The 22005-nt window shown below is 36.3% G+C and overlaps 3 protein-coding genes across 4 annotated transcripts; 1 reads left to right on the forward strand and 2 right to left on the reverse strand.

Moving 5' to 3' along the window:
* Positions 1 to 645: 645 nt before the first annotated feature.
* rgs7bpb (regulator of G protein signaling 7 binding protein b) lies at positions 646 to 6000 on the reverse strand. Of its 2 annotated transcripts, none has more exons than XR_012396482.1 (6): positions 5648 to 6000; positions 4949 to 5115; positions 4624 to 4862; positions 4394 to 4538; positions 1468 to 1538; positions 646 to 1349 (listed from the first exon to the last, which is right to left on the reverse strand). XR_012396482.1 is itself a non-coding variant. In NM_001030069.1 (6 exon segments), coding segments are annotated over 6 exon segments (756 nt in total). In that variant the 5' UTR covers positions 5798 to 6000; the 3' UTR covers positions 679 to 1257.
* Positions 6001 to 6772: 772 nt separating this feature from the next.
* Positions 6773 to 12333, reverse strand: rnf180b (ring finger protein 180b). The gene is given in 7 exon segments (NM_001110404.1): positions 6773 to 7383; positions 7993 to 8118; positions 8203 to 8416; positions 10719 to 11351; positions 11424 to 11516; positions 11642 to 11740; positions 12165 to 12333. Coding segments are annotated over 7 exon segments (1377 nt in total). The 5' UTR covers positions 12183 to 12333; the 3' UTR covers positions 6773 to 7189.
* Positions 12334 to 17034: 4701 nt separating this feature from the next.
* Positions 17035 to 18276, forward strand: htr1ab (5-hydroxytryptamine (serotonin) receptor 1A b). Its single transcript, NM_001145766.1, is given in 2 exon segments — positions 17035 to 17572; positions 17603 to 18276. Coding segments are annotated over 2 exon segments (1212 nt in total).
* Positions 18277 to 22005: the final 3729 nt, after the last annotated feature.

Raw genomic sequence — 22005 nt, forward strand, 5'->3', positions numbered from 1 at the left:
ACTCTTCACTTTGACATTTGGCTTGGCTTTAGACAAAGGGAATGTGAACAGGGAGTACATGGAAAACATGTTATTACAGGACTAATTTATTGCCTTTCTACATGCCAAAATAGGGTTTGCTTTATTCTTATTAAATGTTATTTTCATTATTTCATCAAAGCCCTCCAAAAATCCATGTTCACTTATAGCTGTTCTTGGGATATTTAGTATCTTAGAGATGTTCAATAAATATGAAAGACAAGCCATGTTATTTGGTATGGTATCACTGCCAAAAAGGGAATTTTGAGAATGTGAAAAGCTGAATCTGTACCTAAATTTGGTACGTGGGGAAGAGATCTCGTAAACATGATTGCTTTGGAGAGGTTGGTATTAATAATTACCCCACTGGCAGATTATTTTGTTTGTTTTATGAAAAAAACAACGTAATCTTTCATTTATATTTTCGGGAATTTTTTTTACATGCTTACAAAATGTTTTTTTCATTTAAGAATCTTTAGATATCTGGACTACAAATAAGAAATAACAAACTACAGACACAAACTCTAAATAAGAAAAGCTTTTTTGCAGTGTCAAATCAAACCCTCAGAAAAAAAGATTTCTTCACACAAACCAGATGTCTAGAATGTAAAAACGAAAAATAAATCCTTCGTAATAAATACAATGTTTTATTTACAATTATTGGTATTATGTACATAGTGAATTTTATTGTGTTATATTTGTTTCAAGCTTAGAATGAGAAAGCAATGGCTTTAGTGCAGAGCGCTCTTGTGCCCTATAAAATGACTAGTATCCATTTTTTAAACAACAATTCCCCTTTATGGAAGACTAAATTAAAAGCATTGCACAGTGAGTAAATTCATATATAAAAGAACAAAAAGAAGCAATCTGATGAAAAACAGTACACATCTTACATTTAAACCTGCCCTTCATTTCACTGACAACTAGCTCTGACTATGAGAAAACAAAATCAGATACAGATGTTATTATTTTACTTCATTCACTTGCTTTTTTTATACAATCAAATGGTTTCACAGCACAAAACAAACGAACCTCTGGGTAACTCAAATTGGACAATTGATTTAGCTTAGGTATTCAATAGGCAGGGATATGAGTCGAGGGGATTCTGTCATCCAACAACTGATTAAGTAGTTTTGACACTGTCCAGAGACAAGTTACATTAGCGAAACGGTTCCAGAGACATAAAGGAGACGAGTGAAGCACTAACTGATCAGATGAAGACTGGAGAGCATTGAAGGGTCAGCCAGACACAAGGCAGCAGAGCCCCGAGAATCGCCTCTTCCTCTGCCTCACCAGCGGATAAGGAGTCAGATTCAGCAGACTGCTGTCATCTACACACAAGAAAATAGAGAATTAAACAAAACTATTCTGGTCATATGAACATATCATTACGAGACATAATACATTTCTCACAAATTGAGCATAAAATCCTGGGTGTTTGAGACTGACCTTGATTTTTCAATGGCAAAGGCATTGTCTCCCTGAGTTTGCTTAGAAGGTTTCTCATTTCTCGCATGTCACTGGAAGACATTTCACAATATAGGACATCAATTGAGCTCACTGCAAAAAGGAGTCATGGTTGAATTGATTTACAAGCATTCAGTATTTTGGGGTAAGGGGGCTCTGGATCTGTCAGCTAATAATCAACATTGACTGATGATAATTTCCTAATACTCAATCAATGATCTTTCAATTTACATTACATTATTGATAATTAAAAGCACATTCATTCACTTTCCGAAGGCTTACTCTCTTATTTATCAGCGGTCGCCACAGCAGAACGAACCGCCAACTATTCCGGCATATGTCTTATGCAGTGGATGGGCTTCCAGCCACAACACAGTACTAGGAAATAATTAAAAATATACTCTATACAATCTACACTTAATGGCCACTTAATTAGGTACACCTTACTAGTACCGGGCTGAATCTCCTTTTGCCTTCAGAACTATTTAAATCTTCATGGCATAGATTCAACAAGGTACTGGAATATTCCTCAGAAATTTGGGTCCATTTGACATGATAGCATCACGCAGTTGCTGCAGATTTGTCGGCAGCACATCCATGATGCGATTTCCCCTTCCACCACATCCCAAAGGTGCTCTATTGGATTGAAAACTGGTGACTGTGGAGGCCATTTGAGTACAGTGAACTCATTTGTTGGCTACTTCTGAAGGGAAGTAGCCATCAGAAGAAGGACACATTGTGGTCATACAGGGATGGACATGTTCAGCAAGAATACGCAAGTAGGCTGTGACATTGACACGATGCTCAATTGGTACTCATGGGGCCAAAATGTGCCAAGAAAATATCCCCCACACAATTACACCACCACTGGCAGCCTGAACTGTTGATACAGCAGGATGGATCCATGCTTTGATGTTGTTGACGGCAAATTCTGACCCTACCATCCGAATGTCGCAGCAGAAATCGAGATTCATCTGACCAGGGAACATTTTTCCAATCTTATATTGTCCAATTTTTGTGAGCCTGTGTAAATTGTAGCCTCAGTTTCCATTTCTTAGCTGACAGGAGTGGCACCTGATATGGTCTTCTGCTGCTGTAGCTTATCTGCCTCAAGGTTGGATGTGTTTTGCAATCAGAGATGCTCTTCTGCATACCTCGGTCGTAACAAGAGGCCATTTAAGTTACTGTTGCCTTTCTTTCAACTTGAACCAGTCTGGCCATTCTCCTCCAGAAACTGTAAACCAGGGCTCACCAAACTTGTTCCTGGAGGGCCGGTTTCCTGCAGATTTTAGCTCCAACCCTATTCAAACACAGCTGAACAAGCTAATCAAGGTGTTACTAGGTATACTTGAAACATCCAGGCAGGTGTGTAAAGGCAAGTTGGAGCTAAACCCTGCAGGGACACTGGCCCTCCAGGACTGAGATTGGAGACCCCTGCTGTAAACCCTATAGAGATGGTTGTTTGTGAAAATTCTAGTAGATCAGCGGTTTCTGAAATACTCAGACCAGCACAACCACCATGCCACGTTCAAAGTCACTTTAATCACCTTTCTTCCCCATTGTGATGCTCGGTTTGAACTGCAGCAGATCACCTTGACCATGTCTACACGCCTAAATGCATTGAGTTGCTGCCATGTGATTGGTTTACTAGAAAGTTGCGTTGACAAGCAGTTGGACAGGTGTACCTAATAAAAGGGCCGGTGAGTGTAAAAAATTCTACAAATTTGAAGTGAATTCATAGTAAAAAAATTTAAACATGTTGTTCTTACACTCATAAATACTGGTTATAAACCATTACTATTATATTTGGCCATTATTTTATTATTATTATTATTAGCAGTAGTAGTATTACCCACACTGATCATATATATCACAATTTAAATACGCGTTACTTTAATTCAAAGTAAGTCAATTCAGGAAAGATTGACTAGACTAGTGGTTTAAGCCATACAGAATGGTTTAAGATAACAATGTGTAATTTTAGGCATGGTTTGGTCATGATCTCAGACCTCTGATTAATAAACGCTGCAATTGAATTTCACTCAGCGTCAGACGATTTGAGGCACAGATTTGAGATTTGACAAATATCATATCAATATTCCATTGGAGAACAGGGGTCCATTCTTCGTACCTCGCTTAAATGATCTAAGATGATTTGGCAGATCCTGGATCTTTTCATCTCGATAACTGATCTCTCGCTAATTTGGTTCTTCAAACAAGTTCGCGAATCAGATTAGAATGTCTGGATAAACTGATCTGAGATCGCTGCGTGTGTTGTGAAGGATCTATCAATCCTCGAAATCATGATCAGCAATGCAACGATTGGCTGACGGCACAGCAGCGTAATGACATCATCTGATTAATATTCAATTATCCATGAATTCAGAACATACTTTCTGTATTATCTTTGCTTGAACTGAGCCGATCTAATCCTGTTTATATGAATTGAACCTGCTCCCGATCAGGTTTGACCTAGCCGAACTGTTGCTATGACAACAACTCTCGGATCAGCTTTGAAGAACGAAACGATCCTGGATCGTGTCAAATCGTCAATATCCAAATCCAGCTAATTAAGTAATCCACGTACGAAGAACGGACCCCAGAACCTGATTATGCACTGAGTGACGACAACAAAACACAACACTTGCTCAACACATATCATCAAGACAGGATCAAAATGACACTAGAGATCGTTTCTATTGCATAAGAAATTGGCTTAGAGTCTTTTGACATGTTTCTAATAAACACTGAGATTTCAAAGTGTTCACAAATGTTAAAAGACAACTAGTAATTGCACTGGGTGAAACTGGCTTTAGCATTGCTTATTGAGAAACAGCTCGAAATTACTACCAAAAAAATGAGCAGAGAAAAAAAAATGTCTTTCTTAATCCGCTGGTGTTTTTCATACCTCTCTATGTTCTCAATGTCTGCGCACACCACCCAGGAGTCCTGTGGAAAATCCACCGGTGACGACGATCGATCTTCCAGCATGGGCACATCAGAGCTTTCGTCTACCCTGCAGTCCATGTTTAGCTCAGGACACACGTCATTTCCTGAAACAAAGACGGTTTTAAGTTATGCTTTGTTGTGACGTCCCAGAGGAGCTGCTTTATGTAATTGTTGTGCAATCCCTGCCACCTTAAAACTGACAGTAGTATTTCGGCATGCAGTACATTAGCCCTATGTACTCATGTCTGCTTATTTAAAGAATCTGCTGTCCTCTGCTGGCAGTCATTGACACAACACCTTTCCTATGGAGCTGCAGAACGCCCAACAGACACATCGACTTGAGCATCTCTGTAATGTACATCTCCAGACAGCACTGAAGCTGGATGAAGAGCCTGCATATTTCTGGGTGGATTTCGCCATCCTCTGGCCTACGAGAGATAAACAGACACAACATTAGATATATCATACAGACAGATATTTAAAACTGCATGTCTATTCTAAGATGAATGCCTACCCAGAGATTGCAATGAGGTTTTGATAAGCAGCCTGGGCCACGGCGCATCCTTTGACGCGAGTCTTGTGCATCTGTGCCCTTAAAGAAGGACAGTCGGTTGTATTCTCTCCTATGGAGATGACCTGCTCACGATGAAGAGCCACGAGAGTGTTGAACTCCTGAACCGTCTAAAAAAATTAGACAAATCCTTCTCAGTCTATTTTTAGACAGTGAACATATATATCTTTACTGGAAAATCAAATTTTGGAACATGGAGGCTGCCTTGGTACACCAGTACCAAAACAGTTAACTGGTTGTCAAGCTTATAGCTGGTTGAACATTTTGAACTAGCTGCCATGTTCCAAAACACACAGCTTTAACTGGATTTTCCAGCAGGGTAAGCAGGAGTTTAGCTGCCATCATCTAGATGCCACATAGCAACACATGGGATTGTGGAGAGGAATGTAATTTCCAAACAATGGTGCAATATGAAAACGCAAACAAGGAACAATACACTTTAAATGAAACGTAAGATGTTATTCTTCCGCAAAGGGAGTCAACAATTAATACATCGACATTACAGTATTCCATTAACGTGTTAATATCAGTCTACTGCAATTGTCCATCACTAGTATTAAACAAAGTATTTTAATGTGAAGACACCAACGACAGCTTAGCATCCATGGTGGAGTGAAAGCTGTTGTTTTAGAGTGCGCTCACCGTTCGACAGTCATCCATCGCCCGCTGAGCTCTCCGCGAGCTCTCGGTGCTCTCCCGCCGCTCCGGATCCCTCACCGAGGACTTGCCGATCTGAAAAATGTTGGCTGCGGATCTGGGGCGGTTCTTTCGCCCGTTCGGTGCAGAACACATGCATACGCATCCACGAATAAAACCCCTTCACTTAGAAAATGGCTTTAATCCGTGTGTCATCGAGGAGAAGGTGAGGTGGACGCAGGTTGTCGATGATTAGAGTGATTTTAAGGAGCGGAGCGAGTGTCCGCGACGCTTCCTCTGCATCTCGCGCACCAACAGGCGAGTCACCTTCACCCTTGTCCAGGCCGAGCGCCGCTGCTGGAGCTCCACAGATGCAGGATCCGCTATAAGGATAAACGAGCTCGTCGAAAAACACAAAAGTATGAGTAAAAAGAAGAAATAAAGATTTTGTTTAAGCGGTGCTTAAACCGTGCGGATTCGTTGCTTGTATATTTTATTGTTGGCAAAACAACTGCTGTCTATCAAACCTCTTCGAAACGTTGCAGTAACGTTAATATTGGGTTAATGGAATGTATTTAAAAAAATCTGTACAGGTTCTTTAGTGAAAACACCCTCTCGGGAGGTTTATGTATTGTTGAATGTGGTGTCACACACAAATTGCAATATTTTATTAGTGTTTAGTAGCAAAAAAAATAATTAATTAATTTAAAAAAAAAATATATATATATATATATTTAATTAATATATTTAATTAATTTAGCTCGGTTTTTACTTAACGATTTAAAAAAAAATTCCTGATTTCCTGAAAAAAAGCTTGCATGGTATTTTAAAATGCCCATTAAATTTAGTGTCTAGAATAGTTTTCCAACACTGTAGGAATCTTCGTTGTTTCATGAAGTTCGGGGTTCATAAAAAAAATAATTTTTGAAAAAAAGTTTTGTCAGGTATTATATCATTTTAAGTCCTCTTTTCACTGAATGTTGGGTAAAAAATATTCTCTTTGCTTTGAGAAATGGGACTTGGCAGTGATTGTAGGTCACCTCCAAAACATTCATTAATTGACCCACTCATTAAAACAGAAACAACAAATATTCTCAAACAATTTACTGTGCAAAACAGGCCATTAAATATATTGCACAGCAGCTTTTAATAATAACCCTTGGTACAAGCATTAGACAAGCATCTAAAAAGCTCAAATTACAGCAACAAAAATACAGGCAACCTATTTAAAAAAATGTGTACAAACAGATTAAGCACTATGTCCTGAATTATTGCTTATTTTGTTTTTACCACATTATAATACTGTTTACAGGTCAAGTAAAGCAGATGATATAAGGCAACAACTAAAACGTGATATCTATGAATTGCACAAACCCCGTAAGACCTAAACCACAAACACACAAAGGATTCCCCACAGGAAGAACAACGTCTTAATAACAGTTCATCATATTTGAAGCTACATTGAAACAAAAGGATGAGGCACTTGATAAGATGTCAACAATCGTTTGTCCAGCAACAGAAAACAAAGTAAGCTCGAGGATCCAGATATCAGAGGAGGAGGAAGTAGCAGAGGCCACAGAAGATGATGAAGGCCATCACCCAGTGCAGAGAGTAAACAGAGATGATCACAAAGTCAATGTCAAACGGCCAGCCCCACATGTCTCCCCAATCCAACGCATCCAAGCCAAACGCTCTGTGGGGAAACTGCCAGCGATTGGCTGGGCCTCCATGTCTCTGAAACCCTAAAATAACACAGAAAATAAATATGGCTTGTTGACGTGATGTTGCGTTTTATATATAATTAGTATTGTCATCATTTAAAATGCAGTAAATTGTTAAACATTTCTTTGTCTACCATGAACGTCTTTATAAAAACTGCTGTTATTACATTTTCAAATCTCAAAATTGTCATATGGTGGTGTGACTGTCTCAAGCATAGATAAAAAAATACAGCTCTTATAAACCAAAACGAAATCGTAAAATCATTAATAAATACAGTGAGCAATAAGTGGCTAATTTAGCAAATATTTTTTCTCCATACATTTCTAAAAACATAGGAGCTCGATACATTTTGCCACTGAAAAGCATGTCTTCTGCTGTGATACAATATGCTCATTTTAAATCGGCAATTCCAATGAAAACCTAAATAGTTTAAGGACCCCAATGAACATCATGTGACAATGTGAGCTATGAAGCACATGAAGTGCACATGCTGTTTTTGTCTCTAAATGGTGTTTTACAAAAAGAGCATTTTACTGCTTATTTGTGCATTCTGCCATTTTACAACCCATATGAGTGGCCAACATGAAATTACAAGAATGTTTAGGATGTGCAAATGCCACTTCACAAACCCCAAAAGATGCGAAAGCGCTTCGGACAGTTGGGCAGAGGCCATTTGGAATAGTTGATCTTCTGAAAGGTCTCATGTCTTGAACGATACACTTTCGGGAAGCAAGTTTTTGTAGTTTGATTAAGCTCTGAATGAAAAAAGATCATCAGGTGGTTAATGTTCTTCCAAACAATACAGATTTGTTTTTAAATTGAAGATCTGTTCCTCTCACCTTCTTGGAAGAGCACATGGGATATAAGGGTCCTACAAAGTGGACAGGGGGTATTGCTTGGCCTGTTCTTAGCCAGAGTTCTCAAACAGGGCTCACAGAACACATGATTGCAAGGATGGCACTTGTAGGGACTGTAATACACATCTAAACACACGGCACATGTGTATCCATCTCTTTCCTCATCATCGCTGCCAGTCAGGTCCCACTTCATTGCCTGCACATAAAACATCAATGAATAAATAGTTTAAAATATATTTAAAAAAAAAATCAAAGTCTCAATGTAAAGGCTTACTTAGGATCAAAACAAGAAAAAAAAGCAAAATCCCCAATATAACAACATCTGCTGAAGGAGCGATGTGCAGCTGTGAATGCCTTTAAGTTCCTCAGGATTCTTGCAGCAGCCTATTAAGCAGATTTATGCCTGTCTTGATCCACGGATCTATTATTGACATTTTGCCAGAACTTCTTTCATCACAACACAGCTCTGCGTTTAATAGCCCTAATCCATTCATAGCTTATCGGACACCTCGTGCATTAAACAAACTAGAGCTGTTCACCATTGTTACTATTAATAATAATACTTTACATTGGTATAGTCATTTTCTTAGCACTCAAATAACGTTATATTCAGAACTGAGCAAGCAAACAGGATGCTGAACTGTAAATGAAATGCACATTTTCCATTTTTCTCCATTTTACATTTTTTTTTACATTGAAACACCAAAGATGCTTTAATATGTACTTCGTTTTATTAGACTGCACAGAAACTAAAAATGTTTTATTATGATAACACAGCACTGTTTCTGTTGCATAATAAAAGCTCCACTGCTTTTAGGCAGCATCTCACATCAGCAATTTCTTCAGCACTCTGCTTTGACTTAGACAACTCTCTTTCTGCCTTATGCTGCATTTACACTACGAGTGACTAGCAGCAAGCGACACTTTATTTTAACGCAGAGCGAGCGAAACAGCAACCATTGGTGACAAGGTGGGCATGTTGAGCCACACAACAAAGCTGAGAATCCTTCAACTTTATGCAACTGAAGAGCGACTTTAAGTAAAAGTATTTAAAGTACATTTTATAATTTTAAGTTGTATCTGTTAACACTGCTTAATAAATGAATAAACAAGGTATAATTAAAGTATTTTAAATGTATTTCATTTTTAAAGGAGAGCACATTTTTTTAATAATGTTGTTCAGCATTGTTTTACTTGTAGTTTTATGCTTTTTTTTTCTTTTGGTATGATTTTTTATTGACTGACTGATTGATTGGTTGATTGACTGATTATTTGATTGATTGATTGATTGATTGATTGATTGATTTATTATCAGCCTGTTCGGTCCCTCATTATTGGTTTTGGTAAAATCCAGTATCAGTCAACCCATTTAAAATCACTATCAGAATTTATTATTATTTTCCCCCAGCTTATGAACAAAAACAAAATGCTAACAGCAGATCATATTTGAACTTGAGCATTTTGGTTATATATATAAATAAATAAATATATATATATATATATATATTGAACGATAACCACATATACATAATTTAATATGAGGTGTTAATGCTTCCAGATTTAAAAGAGTACCCCAACAATAACTGAAGCCACAAAAATTAGAGGGTCAATTAAATGGCATAACATTTTTGGCCGAAAAATATTCAGTGCATCTCTAATATCAACAAACTTTTAGATTCCCATTGTTTGTTTGTTAGCTTGTATACTTTATTGTCCCTCAAGGAGAAATTTTCTGTGGACTCACACAGCACTTCAGCAGGTTCTGACACAATGACAGTTAAAAATAAGCCAACATGCAAAAGAATTACATACATTATCGATCAGTGTTCAACAGTCTGATTGACACTGGAATAAAGGAGTTCTTAAGTCTGTTTCGCTTCCAGCGGAAAGTTCTGTATCTTCTACCAGAAGGTAAATGATCGTAAAATGGAAAGAGTACATGAGATGGATGGCACATTTCTGCTGTGTGATTGGCTCTTAGATCAATATATAGTAAAAAGTCCAGAGCTTTTCATTGTTATTAACAAAAATGTTTATTTAATATCATTTACCGGCCCAGAGTACCTCCATTGTGGATTTGTTTTCAGTTAATTAAGTTAACAAAACTTGATGTAAATTATTTTATATTGTTTTACTATTTTAAATAGTTATACACAATAATAAACATATGTTGGACAGTTTGTTGTTATGAATGTTATGCAAAAGAAAAAAATATATATTGTGTGTTATTTCCTATCATTCGTAATGAATCAAATCAATAAATTGAAAAAATTATCGAAAATTATTTTCAATTTTTAATTACTTTGTTTTTATAACAAACTTTTTTGGGGGGGATCAGAGCAATGTCTATCAATGCAATTCCTCATCCTGCCAATTCCCAAATTCTGAACAATGACCAGAATTGCAAGGCAGACTTCTCAAGCCAGCTGTTAAATTCACAAATTAGAAAAAGAAGCAATTCAGACTTTGGCACTGCCTATGACTTTGAAACATCTCACCAGATCTTTGGCCTCCTGCTGTCTCTGAACCCAGCGTTCCTTCTTCCTTTGCTTCCTTCTTAAGCTTTTCAGGCGGTTTTTCTCTCTCTTGGAAAGCTTTGGCTCTAGGTTGGGTGAGACATTTCTTAATGGCTCCTCCATCACTCCAAGTCTGACCACTTCTTGATCTACTGCACCATCCAGAGAGGTTCTGCTATCAAAATCCGCATGCTGTTCCTCGATTCTCTCCTGATAATCAGACACTTGAGGTGGCAGTTCATAAAGTAAAGGAAGATCTGTGTGTCTCTCAACAGTATTAGGAATCTGTTGCTCTCTACTTGACTCAAATTCCGTTTCAGCAGCAGAGACTACATGAGGTACAGTACAGGAGAAACTGACGTTTGAGGAAGTAGATGGAGATGAGCTTATTGTTTGAGACTCAGCATCATTATTCCTCCTTCCCACATCATGTTCTCTAGTCCTTCCTGGTCTTGTCAACATAACCGGAGCTTTAAAATCCTGATCAACGCGACTCTTACTGAGATGCACAGTTGTATCAAGTCCGCAGGTACATTTAGAGCAGTTTATGAAATTAAAACCTCCTAAGCGAGCTCTACAGACTTGACAGTTTAATTTCCCGATGGTCCAACTGGCCTAAAAGGAAGAGTAAATTTATCAGAAGAATCACTCATTATTCTCAAAGAGTCGTCAACAATGAATATTTACCTGATCAACACTTGCTAAAATCCAATCTGGCAAAAATTCAATGTTTAAATGCCACACATTGCATGTGGCTGCAGCTTCTGTTGATGTAACAACCTGTAATAGTATAAAACAACATGTTTCTGTAGATTATCATTGTTATTTGATGTTTAACTGTTCACAAATCAGTATAACATGTAGAACTGAGCTCTTTTAAGACAAGTTAATTGTAATCCACACACCTTAAGAAGGCTGGTTGTGTCTATTAGACATCTGCGGCACTTTCTGCAGCGAAGGTTTGTTGAATTTTCTACTGTTCTTGATTGATCCTGATCTTCAGTCTGTTTGTGCATCAGAAATTATTTTAGCTTGTCTATATAAATGAATTGATAGCTTAGTACTATATACAACCAGTTGACTGTTCTTATGTAATCTCTATGGTTGTCATCACTGTATGGTTTTCTAATCAGCCTTTTATTGCAAATTAAAAAGAACTTTTGCTTTGGCATAAATAAAGCAAGGAGGATGTCTTTGCAACAAACAACACTAGAAAAACACAATTTTTGATGCATTTGTTATTTGATTTTCACATCAAGTCTGCACCCAGATTTAAGCTGCAGTTTTCTTTAAATAGACTCTACAGCAATAACGTTAGTTCTTGTAACGTTACTGGCCGGCGTTTTATCCGTCATTATTATTATATACACACATTTCTTTTCGCCTGAGTTAACAAGTGGTTTGCGTACGAACAAAAACAATACGTACCACGAGAGAGGTAGCCATTTCCTTCTTCGGGATTTCTGTAGAGCACCTCAAGTTGTTTGGCTAAAAGGCTAAAAACACCAGACTGGCTCTGTACTGCCTCCACCACAGTTTCTTCCGCTACGGAAAGCGCAAAGGGACAAAATTGATTCATCAAGCCGCGGAGGGAGTCGTGGGACCAGTGGTGTAAAGTAACTAATTATAAATACTCAAACTTACTGTAAGTAAGTAAACTTTTAGCGCTGTATTGGTACTTTTACTCCACTACATATTTACTTAATCTGCAGTCACTTCTTTATTTTTTCCTGTCTATGGGGATTAGGAAAATCAGTCCTGTGATTGCTGTCAAATCGCACATAGAAATTAAATCGCATCATTATGTAGTACCTTAAGACATTGCCGATTTATAATTGCAGAAAACTGCAGCATTAAAGTGTCAAAGAAAAAATGTCCAAAATCTTTACACGCATTGACTCAGTGTCTGTTTAGATGCATGTTACTGATGAGAAGATGAAGAATACTGTATGATGACCAAAATGACCTTAAACACTCAGCAGACATAAGACATCAACATGACCTCATATTGACGTTGTACCCCATCGTCGTGGGGATGTTGCATTTTGTTTAGAAATAGAAATCCGGTTGACACCAGGACTTAATTCCAGGCCGACGTCAATGTCTCCAAACCAACCAAATATCAACGACTAATGATGTTACAGCTTGATATTGTGTGGACTTTGGATTTTGGTTGCCATACTTGACGAATAAATGTTAGTATTTCACGTCAGTGTGACATCGGTTTAAGATGTTGGCTTAACGTTGGATTTTGGTCACTTTCTTCAGAACCTAAAATCAATCAAACATCATCACCATTTGACGTCGTTATTGGACATCAAAATAATGTCCTTAGACACTGGCTAGACATTAAAATTTGGTCATCTGATATCACAACCTAAATCTACCCTAATATTGATGTCTTATGACGTTGTGTACCTGCTAGGCAATAACTAAATGCACTACAGAATGTTACGTTTACACACATGCACAAATGACTTGAATGCATCAGCTTTTTACAGCGCACTACTCACTACTCTTGAGTACTTTAGAATGGTCTAATATTTACAACATATACTTTTACTTGCACAACATTTTTGGGCAAGTAATGGTACTTTTACTTAAGTATGCTTTTTCAGTACTCTTTTCACCACTGCGTGGGACCAATTGTTTATTTATTTCTCATTCATAGTTACTTGTTCACTTTTTATTAAACTTTAAATAAATACACAGAAAAGTAAATATACTGTTTTTGAAACAGTAACGTTTTGTGGTATATTTGTGTAGTGAATTTATAATGGCCTACATTTACTAATACAGCCTAATTGCAAGCAGTCTGTCATAGAGTAAATTGTTTATTTTTTAGTTCCAATTTCTAAAGTTGTTGATTTGTTTATTCGATGATTCAGCTTCTTTAAACTTGCACAAAAAATACAGAGTAAAGTGAACACAGAAAAGTATATTATTTTAAAAACACATTAGATAAAAAGTCTTGTGGTATATTTGTGATGTACATTTACAATTAATTGATACGTAATTGTGCTTACCTCCTCCAGAAAACACAGCATGTTACCCCTAATATTAGTATTCTGTAATTGGACATTTTACATATTGTAACAGAGGTTTCCGCCATTGACAGCACAGAGAAAAAAGAGTGAATTAAATGCATTTTTTAATTCCTCAATAGTGTCCACCAGCAGCAACATCTCCACTAATAGCATTTTTAAGTGCTGCTTGAACGAAGGCTTGAGCCACCACTAACGCAGTTGTTTGAAAGAATAATTGAGAATAGCACCAAGAGGAAACCCACACAAACATGGGGAGAACATGCAAACTCCACACAGAAATGCCAACTGACCCATCCGGAGCTCGAAGCAGTGACCTTCCTGCTGTGAGGCGATCGTGCTACCCACTGCGCCACCGTGATGCCCTGCTTTATCTTAGACTACACTTTTTGGCTGTTGTACTCTTTTAAGTGATTTAAAAAGGAAATATGAAATAAACTGCAAGTGATGTTTAAATATAATGCATTCAAAACTTAAGCTGTGAGCTTCCCTGAAAATTACTGCACACCAAACACCTTAAAGTTCTTCAGAAAATCATACTAAAGCATTAAACTGTCCTGTAATATAAGTTAAATATAATTAAGAACCTTCCTTAATGGTTACTTTTGGATTATTGTTGTATACAGTACATTAAAAAAATAATAATTTCCTAAACGATTGGTTTCATATGAAGCAACACAATTGACCTGTTCTATCTTTAGCTTCATGCACCTGGAGTTTGGTATTCTGTAAAACAGGTTGCATCACTTTTAGTTCAAGTCTTCTATATGTGCTAGGTTATGTAATTTTACTCAGGCTTTTCAGTGAAAACTATATTTTTAAGAAAATGTATATCTTCTTCTCATTAACATTTAGATATTAAAGGCATAGTTTAATCAAAAATTAATATGTCTGGTTAATTTGCTCACCCTTGAGATTTTTACATTAAAGAATATGTTTAGTTAAATATGTGGTCCTTGGTGATTCTCATATATGGCAGTGATTACATTTTTGTCCATGCACTGCTAACTGTTTGTCCAGGCTGTGGATTATAGTTTAAAACATTTTTTACACAGATCAATTGGATTGCTTTACAAAAAGAAAAAAAGAAAAAAGAAAAAAAGAAAACATTAAAAACAGTGTGTTATCAAGCACAGCCATAGCAATTGATTTAGATTCATTGTTATATGTTTATTTTTAATCTTAAAAAACTGTAACCACTGACTGTCAAAATAAGAATCACAAAAGGACCACACATTCAACAGAAAATCTTTTTTAGAGTTCTACTGAAGATGATGTGATCTTGGATGATCCGAGGGGGTGTAAATTAACAGGAAATGTGAATTTTGCTGTGAACTCTTTAATAGAATAATCATAAATTATCAAAAATAATTTTAATAAAACAAAACAATAATGCAAAGAGCTGACTTATCTGGATGATATTTCATACTGCTTTAAGACCTTCTTTGAGAAGCAGATATGATACGATTTTCCGGTTTGTTTGTGCGACATTTAGCTGAAGCATATGTTATACTGCTTCTACCAGTCAAAAGTTTGGGGTCAGTTTTTTTTTCATGTTTTTTTAAGAAAATTATTCTGTTCATCAATGCAGCATTTATTAAATGTAAACAAAAATGTATTACAATTTTAAATAACTGCTTTCTTATTGTATGTATTTTCAAATTAAATTATTACTCCAGTCATTATTACTATTACCATTAATAATACTAATAATAGTAACAATAATTATTAATATTAGAGTGATTTCTGAAATATCATGTGACTCTGAAGACTGAAGTAATGAAGCTGAAATTTCATCCTTAAAATCGCTGGAATAAATGATTAAATAAAATAATAAACAAAAAGTGCTCAGGGGTAGCTTAAATAAGGTGTCGGTGCTCTTTGGGTAAGGGATTCATCAGAATAAACAGCAAAAATTAGTCCAAGACACTCAAAAAAATTGGAAAAAAAAAACATAAAAAAGTCTTTATTGTCATAGCTAATCCTTAAAAACCTGTGTTTTTGGCAAAGAACTGCCTTGTTCAGGATTAGCCATGTAATTAAAGGCTTTTTAATATTTTGTTCCACATTTTTCGAGTGCCTTGAACTGATTTTTTGCTAAATTCTAAATTACTTTTGAACAATTTTACTATCTACTGTATTTTAGATTAAATAAATGCTGCTTTGGGGTGACGCGGTGGCACAGTAGGTAGTGCTGTCACCTCACAGCAAGAAGGTCGCTGGTTCGAGCCTATGGGTCAGTTGGCATTTCTGTGTGGAGTTTGCATGTTCTCCCCGCATTCGCTTGGGTTTCCTGCTGGGGCTCCCGTTTCCCCCACAAGTTCAAAGACATGCGGTACAGGTGAATTGGGTGAGCTAAATTGTCCGTAGTGTATGAGTGTGTATAGGTGTTTCCCAGTGATGGGTTGCGGCTGAAAGGGCATCAGCTGCGTAAAAACGTGCTGGATAAGTTGGTGGTTCATTCCGCTGTGGCAACCCCAGATTAATAAAGGGACTGAGCCAAAAAGATAATGAATAAACGAATGAAATGCAGCTTTGGTGAGCAGGAGAAGCTTATTTTAAAAATCCTATTGACCCTAAACTTTTGACCAGAGTGTATCTGAGGACAGCTGAAAGAGTAACGTTGTAAAAGAATACATTGTGAAGCCCACACCAGCCACCCAACCTTTGTTTTGGCTTTCTCTGAAGCAGTCCAAGCATCAATTATGGGTTCAAACCCCAACAATTCTCACCCTTGGAGTGGGGCTGGTATGCACTCTATGTGGGGGGTTGATGTATGTGAGGCGTTTTCTCCAAAATGTTGAGTTTTCTCTGAAGCAGGCGCGCTACAGCAGGTGGCAGCAGCAGCAATGCAATTTTCAGCTCGACGGGTGTCGCCACAGCGGTGCAGAGCCTATCGAATATAGGCTACTATCCGGAAAAAAAAGTTCATTTCTGAAGAAATTAAGTGAAATCATTCAGCAATTCAAGGAAATAAACCTATTTTCTGACAAACTACAAGACACCACCAATTGGAAAACCCAGAAGATACATGAACCTTACGAAGAAGTTAAGGCGCACGCATATGCCGAGCCCACCCGATACACCTGCGTAGGTACCTGACGTCTGGAGCACTTCTCATATAAATGCTGCTGCGTCGTCACAAGTCGTCAGTAACAATGTTGACGGTTGGCATCGCCTCCAAGTGTACGAGCTCCTCCGAATGGAGTAGCGCTGTTTGCTGAAGCTTTTGCGTATTTCATGTTCTACACGACATGGAAGAAAACAACGACACGTCCTTCTTATTCCAGAACGACAGTGATTTAGATCACCAAACCGACAATGTGACTTTACCAGTGAAGGTCCCACTGAGTTATCAGATTTCCACATCTTTGCTGATCGGCGCGCTCATTTTATGTTCCATATTTGGAAACGCGTGTGTTGTGGCGGCTATCGCGTTGGAAAGATCTCTGCAAAATGTTGCCAACTACCTGATCGGATCTCTCGCCGTGACGGACCTGATGGTGTCGGTGCTCGTGCTGCCGATGGCTGCTCTTTACCAAGTTTTAGACAAGTGGACACTTGGACAGGTAACTTGTGATATTTTTATTTCTTTAGACATTTTGTGTTGCACTTCTTCCATTCTGCACCTGTGCGCTATAGCTTTGGATAGATACTGGGCGATCACCGACCCTATAGACTACATGAAGAAAAGGACATTAAAACGCGCTGCTCTGCTGATCACCGTCACCTGGTTTGTCGGCTTTTCGATATCAATCCCACCCATGCTGATTATGAAGTCTCAACCCAAGAGTAGAGCAGAAGACATGGCCAACCCTGAAGCTTGCATGATCAGCCACGACCCCTGGTACACCATTTATTCCACCTTTTGCGCATTTTACATCCCTCTGATTCTCATGTTGGTCTTGTATGGACGCATATTCAAAGCGGCAAGATTTCGCATTCGCAAAACTGTTCGCAAGCCTGAGAAAAAGAGGGTCAAGTGTTTGACTGTGTCGCCTGCACTTTTCAAGCGCGCCAACGGAGAGTTGAGCAAAAACTGGAAAAGCGCAGTCGAGCCCAAGCCCGCCGCGTGCGTAAACGGCGCGATCAAGCACGCGGAGGACGGCGAGTCTTTGGAGATCATCGAGGTTCACAGCAACTCCAAAAACAACCTGCCTCTGCCCAACACACCAAACTCTGTCCCTCTGTTCGAGAACAAACACGAGAAAAACACCGAGGCGAAGAGGAAGCTCGCCTTGGCACGCGAGCGCAAGACAGTGAAGACTCTGGGCATCATAATGGGCACTTTCATTCTGTGTTGGCTGCCATTCTTCATCAAAGCGCTCGTGATGCCTTTCTGTCCGACTTGTGTAATGCCTTTGTGGCTCCAAGACGTCATTAACTGGCTCGGCTATTCAAACTCGCTTTTGAATCCCATCATTTACGCATACTTTAATAAAGACTTCCAGAGCGCGTTCAAGAAAATCATCAAATGCCATTTTTGCAGGCCATAAATGTTTCAGTTCTACTGTCAGAAACACGAGTTAAACAGTATTGATTGCTCTGAAGAAATAGTGGTGTATTTTAACAGCACTGAAAACATCTTTAGTACCGTTATAAGTATGATTTTATATATCAGATGTATATGCTCTAACACCATAATGTGTACTGAAAATGTTTATTTCATGTCCATGACAAACACAGATCATATCCATGATGTGGAAATAAAAAGTCCCATTATGTTTACCATGCGTTCCTGCTTTCTGTTAATTGTTAATATTGATATACTACAAAAGAGATCACTTGAGTGAGGATATACAATGCTCTGCAATGAAAGAAAAACAGCTGAACTGAGTAATTTAAAAAATAATAATGATCTCTTGATTATTACATTTTAAAAATAAAACCTTTTAATGAACTTTTAATGTACAACAACTGTATAGATATATTGATCGTACATAAATGATAACATATTTTTTCTTAATATTTGACAGATTAAGTATTTCAATAATAAAATCACAGAATGCTCACATTCAGTAAGTGCTTTATCAATATTTGATACTCTAAAGACGGCTGCTGCCTTTTTTCCCTCAAGAGGCAGATATACATTTATCAATGTGTCATTTTCCAGTCCATCATTGAAATGCGTCTTCATACTTTTCCTCTTTGCAAGCACTTTAAAACCCATTAATCCTGACTCGCACCTCCATCCTCTGTGTAAACCCAGCATCAAACAATGGACACAAAGGAGCAACGGGGAGGCCAAAGATCCTCTTAACAAACACATATGAGAATGTTTTTTTACAACAAGATGCTCCACTGCGCATATCTCTTTTATAGAAATCTCAAGGCTTTTTACATGATCAGGAATGTGCCAGTGCAAATTGTTCCAGTGAATTACATTAACAGGTCCTCAGCTCTCCATGTTTATGTCAACTAATGAATTCTTGTTGGAACAAAATCATCTGTTTACTGAAAATGAAAATGTGCGAAAGCCAATAGAACAGTCAGATGTGCACCCTTTGGATTTATGCCACTTCAATTGTGTTCCAGCAACAGATCCAGTGGATTTTTGTAGTAAGCCATTTTATTAATTTAATTCATAAACCATACAATGAACACAAATGATTCATTGGATATGCAAAATTTTTATGGTAAGCTGTTAAAAGCTAATTATATGGGCTGGATTTAAACAAACAATTTAAAATTGTAATGTTTAACTTAATTTGTTTGTTTAAATTCAGCCCATAAAAATTGTTTCCAACCACTTACCCCAAAAAAAAATATATAATATAATATAATGTAAATATGTATATATATATATATATATATATATATATATATATATATATATATATATATATATATATATATATATATATATATATATATATATATATATATATATATATATATATATATATATAATTTGTTTTAAGGTATCCTTATTGCACCTGTTCTGTATTTACTATGGTAATTACAATTAATTATGCATGATGATGTATGTAACTAATCCTAAACTAAACACACATTTAACCATATAATATGTAATTAATAAATTAAACTCAGTGGTTAAATTAATAGTTATACTGTAAAATGGACGGCATAACATTTTTTAGGTTGAATCAAAAAACCCTAGGGTTAGAAACCCTAGTCATTCTAACATAAGTCACATTAAAACGACTTAAAACATACTTAACTTAAACCATATTTAAATATGTATAACTTAAACTTAAAACATAAATAAATATGTAAATATACACAACTTAAATTTAAAACATATATAAATATGCATAACCTAAATATATAAAACTTAAAAAAATTAAGTTAAAACATCATTAAATTAGTTAAATAAAGCATTTATGTCGTCATGACGTCATTGATTATATGGTTTACAGTGTGAGGCCTATGTATTTATTAGATACTAGTATTTATTTAATAGACACTGGTTATTATTGGATACAGTACCCATTAAATAGATTACTTATTTCATAAGTGATCCACAATTTTGTTGTCAGGGATTTGTCATTGAGATATCAATTCAGTTTTGACGAGTATTTATTTCTGTTCTGACTTGTAAATTTTTTTACATACTACTTTTTTCTTTATACTATTTATTTTTTAAATGGTAGCTAACTTGCTATCATTTAATACTCTTATTAGTAGTAACATTCTAACATTTATTTACTACAACACTATAAAAAATTATATGATCAATTAGTCCTGACAACATATGTTTTTAGGTTTAACTAAGTTAATCATGTTCTAACTTAATTTTATAAGTTACACAAGCTGTTTTAAGTCAGTTTAACATAATATGAATTCAATGGACCCATAAGGTTAATTTAATTCAGCTTAAAAATTGTTACTAAAATTTTACTAAAATTACTAAAATTTTACTAATAATTTGTTATTTAACTAAATTATTGTATTGATCTATATTTTGTCTGTAGACTAATTATATTGAAAGACATCTAAAACAGCAGATCTTACAATATAGATATGAATTGTTACAATAATAAATATGTTCTAATACCTACTGTAATAGTTCTAATACCTACTGTAATAAAAAAGTTCTAGAATCTGCTTAATAGTAGTCAATAAGTATAATATCTGTAACAACTAATAATAAAATGTAATGAAAGCTTACTATTTAAACATTTAGGCTACATGTTACTTTTGTAATTATTAGCATTCAAAAATTAATAGAAAGATCAAGTAAAAAGTTCTAGAATCTGCTAAATAGTAGTCAATAAGTATAGTATCTAATTATTAATTACTACTAATAAAATTAAACTATTTAAAAATTTATAGGTTACTTTTCGTAATTATTAGCATTCAAACATTCATAGAAGCACATCAAGCAAAAAGTTCTAACACCTGCTAAATACTAGTGAATAAGTACATCTAATTAATAATTACTAATAATTGAAGAGTTTTTTTTGTGAGCATTTTTATCAGGCTCCTGTGTTTATTTTCAGCAATATCACTTTCATGGCAAAGAATAAGTCCTTTTCCAGGTCTTTTAATATAACATAAACAAAGGAGGCTGAGAAAAATATTCATTTTTGATGGAAATTTCAGATGATTTTTGCATCTAAACTCTTCAGTTTTTAATGAATGCTTACTATTTAAACATTTACAGGTTACTTTTGTAATTATTAGCATTCAAACATTCATAGAAGCACATCAAGCACAGTGCAAACAAAATATGTAACAGTCACAGCTTCCATACAAACGCCCTATCCTAATGTCAGATTCCAATAGAAGTCAATGGCAAAACAACAACAATTGAAACAGTATTATTTATTAGTTACTTTTGAAACAAGTACTCGTTTTAAATTAAATAGCACCAAGTAAAGTAAGTAAAAACATATTAATATAGCACCTTTCACATACAAGTCATTACAATGTGCTTTACAGTAAAAGAACACATAAAAGGCTACAATCCAAGTACAAACAACACCAAACAGCTCACACTACTTTTAAACAGGATCTAAAGCAGGACGGCACAGTGGCTCAGTGGTTAGCAATGTTGCCTCCCAGAAAGTTCACTGGTTTTTGAGTCCCAGCTAGGTCAGTTGGCATTTCTGTGTGAAGTTTGCATGCTCTCCCCGTGTTCGTGTAGGTTTATTATGTGCTCCGGTTTCCCCCACAGTCCAAAGACATGCACTAGTGAATTGAATAAGCTAAAAGTGTATGTGCTATAAGTGTATGTGTGTGAATGAGTGTGTATGGGTCTT

This window comes from Danio rerio, chromosome 21 (genome assembly GCF_049306965.1).
Source record: "Danio rerio strain Tuebingen ecotype United States chromosome 21, GRCz12tu, whole genome shotgun sequence".
NCBI classification, from domain to species: domain Eukaryota; kingdom Metazoa; phylum Chordata; class Actinopteri; order Cypriniformes; family Danionidae; genus Danio; species Danio rerio.